At 44.7% G+C, this 4,302-nt stretch overlaps 1 protein-coding gene across 1 annotated transcript; it reads left to right on the top strand.

The window, feature by feature from the left end:
• The first annotated feature begins 144 nt into the window (after positions 1 to 144).
• Positions 145 to 2,940, top strand: CCNB1 (cyclin B1). Its single transcript, XM_026865577.1, is given in 8 exon segments — positions 145 to 337; positions 729 to 887; positions 1,277 to 1,304; positions 1,307 to 1,509; positions 1,935 to 2,075; positions 2,365 to 2,436; positions 2,438 to 2,476; positions 2,734 to 2,940. Coding segments are annotated over 8 exon segments (903 nt in total). The 5' UTR covers positions 145 to 184; the 3' UTR covers positions 2,842 to 2,940.
• Positions 2,941 to 4,302: the final 1,362 nt, after the last annotated feature.

The following is a 4,302-nucleotide window of genomic DNA, read 5'->3' as shown; positions in this document are numbered from 1 at the left end:
GCTCGCCCGGGGCCCTGGGGCAGGAGCCGTGAGCCCCTGCAGCGCTCCCACCCTGGGGAATTGGTGGGTGCAGCTTCGCTTGGCCCGCACTGGGTGGCGGAGGCAGGTGCTCCCGCGATGATCCCGAGTTTCCTTGTAGTCGGAGCCTCAGCCTCTAAGCGCCGTGGAAACACCTGGATGTGCCATGCGAGACGTCAAGCTGGTTCGGGCCTTTTCTGATGTTTTGCTTGATGTGGGATATGTAGATAAGGAAGATGTAGACACAGAAGATAATACTAACCTGGACTTGTGCATCGACTATGAGAAGGACATCTACAAGTATCTGGGAGAACTTGAGGTTGGTAAGAGTAGGTTAGAACTGCAAGGGGCATCTGCTCACACAGTGAACCTCTCATTAGTTCATTATCAGCTTGGAGCTGGTATTCATTTTCACCTGTGGATTTTCCTGAGACACAAATAAGTGATCCTTCAACTTTAAAATACAAGATTAAACTGAGCTGATAAGATAAACAGGTCCTGGTTGTTAAACCAATTTAACTAGTAGTACTAGTACCATGTTCTTTCTAGCCCATCTCTAGTAAGCAAAGAAACCTTGTGCCCTGTGGTCTACACCTATGGGCTATTCCTCTACTGAACTCCTTGATAAGCCTTAAGATGCAACAGAGTCGAGGCACTGCAAATGCTTCACCTAAGTGACTACATCTATTAACTCTGTTCCCTCCACACAGAAAAATCAAACTATCAGACCCAAATACCTGGCTGGTTGGGAAATTGATGTGAATATGCATGCCTTACTAGTAGACTGGCTTCTGCAAATACAGATAAAATGCATGCTCCTTCAGGAAACCTTGTACATGACAGTTGCTATCATTGATCGATTCCTGCAGGTGAGTGTCTCATGCCCAGTGTCAGGCAATGCTTTTCCCCTAAGCCCTAAAGCACAACCAGCACTGATCGTATGTGGCTAGACATGTTAACTTTAACAAAATAAAGTGACCAACAGAGGGCATTTGATTTGAATTGTATGCACCACATAACCCTCTCAGCTATGAACAGTGAGCTGATATACCAATATTCCTTACTCTTCTCCCTAATTTGATCTCAAAGTCTTCTAATACCCCTCCTGTTGCCAACAGAGGTAACAGCTGATGTACAGTTATTCAGTATATGCCAGAATGAACATCCTGATATGGAACAAACCTTAACATTGGCTACCTTGAAAAGCAGTGTTCTGAGCTAAGTCATTCAGATAAATTTCTATTTCATCTTACTACAGGACAATGATGTTGCCAAGAAAACATTGCAGCTGGTGTCTCAGCTGTGTTAATTGCCAGCAAGTACGAAGAGGTTTATCCCATGAGTATTGGAGACTTTTTGTGTATAACTGGTGGCACTTACACAAAGTTCTAAGTCCACCATATGGAGAGGAAGATCCTGAAAGCCCTGGACTTCTGCCTGGGTTGTCCCCTCCCTCCACACTTCCTAAGGAGGATTGCAAAAATAGCAAAGGTAATGCTGAGAACAGGTGTTGCTGTAAGCAACTGAAAAATATAATACTCGACTGTGGCAGCTCGTTAAAATGCTTCAAAACTTTTGAGTACTGCAACAGTTCAGCAACGAAGCCTGGTTGAGACCTGTCTCCCATGTATGATAGAAACAGGTCTCGTTTGCATTTAGTCACATGAGTCTAAACCACAAAACTCCCGCCTGGTACTGCAGGTAACCACCCAGCTGCCACTGAAAGGAGTGGTCATACACTGTTAACAGCTTAATGCAGCTCAGGACTCTCTGTGATTAAATTACTTAAATTTTAAGCCTATTGCTTAATGGAAATGTTCACTTAAGGAAGTATTTCTCCCTGCTTGACTAAACAAAGGCTTGACAGGAAGCTTTTGCCTTGGAGATAGCCAATACTCAACTCTGATCTACTGCAGGTGAAATTCAGAGAGTATTCTCTGGCCAAGTACCTGATGGAGTTGTGCATTATGGACTATGATATGGTTTACTTCCCTTCATCCAAAATTGCAGCGGCTGCTGCCTGTTTGACTCTGAAACTCCTTAAGGGATGCAAGTGGGTAAGTCATGCTTGTCAGACCACCTTCTAGTGTGGGACTCTGTCTGTGCCTGTGCACCAGCTTAAAAGGCTACTCTGGGCCAGGTGCATGCCTGCTGCTTCCCTCATGGTATCTTCACATGTTCTTGTCTCCCCTTGGCCCTTTACAAGGGGACAGCACTAGGGCAGTAATTGTCAACCCTCCTCTGCGAGACAGGAGACTGCAATTACCCAAGCCCAACAGAAGACAAAGAACTCGGTGTACTCATATTGTTCTAGTAGGCTTGTCTAATGAATTATTTTCCTTTCAGACACCAACTCTGCAGCACTGCACGTCTTACACTGACAGCAACCTTCTCCCAGTTATGCAGCACATAGCAAAGGAACATTATTATTGTGAATGAGGGCAGTACCCATTATAAAGTAAGAACTGCACAGTGCAAGTGGGGATTATGTGTGATTGAGTGTCTGAAGCTGGCTCGGCTGAGCCACTGCTGTCAGACGAATCAGACCGACTCACTTCAGCTGAAGGTCTCTATCTTGCCAAAGTTGCATGAGCCAGCCATGAACTGGTCTTTTCTGTGCTAGAATGTGTTTGGCTTGACCACCAAGCCTCAGATGAGCTGGAATAGTGTAAGTTTGTAAACAGGGTACACTTAATCAAATTTCTCTCTCTGCAGGCAATCAAGAATAAATATGCCATGAGCACAAATTACAAGATAAGCACTGCCGAAGAGCTGAATTCTTCCATTATCTGGGATCTAGCTCTACCTGTAATTAAATATTGATAACTCCTATCTGAACTCATGCAGAACCTTGGCACTGTGTGTAACTCTGTGTATAATGTATACTATTTCTGTGTTTTGGGCTTTGAATAAAACATATCTACCTTTCACTTGTGGTGTTTGTGGTAGAGAGTAGCATCTGCCAGATTAGTCAGAGTGCAGTTTTATTAACTTCCATAAAAATCCAGTAAAATAAATATGTATTAATAACGTATCTAGTAACTGTCTACCTGTAGGAGAATACTGGTCAGAGAGCTGTGTCTACCTTCACTTCCAAGTGATTAATTATTCTTTGCCTACCACTCTTGTTACTGTAAATTTGGTCTCTTAAGACTTAGTTTGAAGTTTTTAGAAGGCAGGCATTATTTATTGCAGCACTGGATGCACATGGGATCATTCTACCTAACATGTATACACTAAAACAAAAGTTAATTCTTTATATTCCTTAAAGATACTAATATTCACACATTTTTCCAATTTTTCCACCTTTCTATCTATTACATTTATATAATGCTGGTGTTGCAAAATTACACTACACATATGTGGGGTCTCAGGTGGTCATTTGGGGAGTTAACCCCCTACTCCCTTTTTCCCTCTTATGGTCATGAGTCTTTCGAGAGCAAATTCTTCTCCTTGGATGTTTCCTAGATCTGTTGTCTGCCAAGATGGTAATTCTTATCTGCCTTGTTGTTTCTGCCAGGTTATATCTATTCTCAAGGTTAGGATATTTTCTCTCTACATTTTAAATACAAAGTTAAACATCATTTGATAAAAATAATTTCTTAATATTTAAGGTATAATAGCTCACCAATTGTTACAGGTCTTAATTTGCAGGCACCAACTGCCCGCAAGCATCAGCTAGTAGGCATCCCTCTTCCTGTTTTTCGATTTTTTTTTGTCTTCCTTACATGTATTTAACTGTATGCCTGTTGTCCTTTGTTATGGATTAATCATAATTTAAAATGAAATCACCACCTTAAAATTTTAGTGGTCAGTAAAATTTATTAGCAAGCGAAAGTGAGCAAAACAGCGCTGGGTGTACCGGAGAGTCTCTGCTCCACCAAGGCGCACACCTTACATCCCGAAACGGAGTCCTTTTAAAGTGCAGCCTTCATGAATATCCCTCTGGTTCAGGGATGACGCTGTGCCCCCCCGCCAGACAAAACCTGCCTTCCCGCCTGGCGGCCGAGCACCGAACCGCCGATACGGAAGAACAGGCCCCGGATTGGCCGGCAGGCAGAAGCAATCGTCGGTCGCGCTGCTGAAGGGTGCGCGCGCGGTATTTGAATTCGCAGCGATGGAGCCGCTACAGTGCGAGCAGGCCGGGATTGAGGCCGGGGCCGGGGCCGAGGCCGAGGCCGAGGGAGGAGCCGTGGCTCCCGGCCGCCGGAGGCCGTTCGGGGCGGGGGCGAGGTGGGCTTCGGCCGGCGGCTGTTCGTGGTGCCGGGGTGGACAGGTGGCCGC

The sequence above is a fragment of the Athene cunicularia genome (assembly GCF_003259725.1).
Source record: "Athene cunicularia isolate RWA chromosome Z unlocalized genomic scaffold, athCun1 chrZ_part1, whole genome shotgun sequence".
NCBI lineage: Eukaryota > Metazoa > Chordata > Aves > Strigiformes > Strigidae > Athene > Athene cunicularia.
Note: the sequence above shows the minus strand (reverse complement) of the source record. Positions and strands in the feature narration are given on the sequence as shown.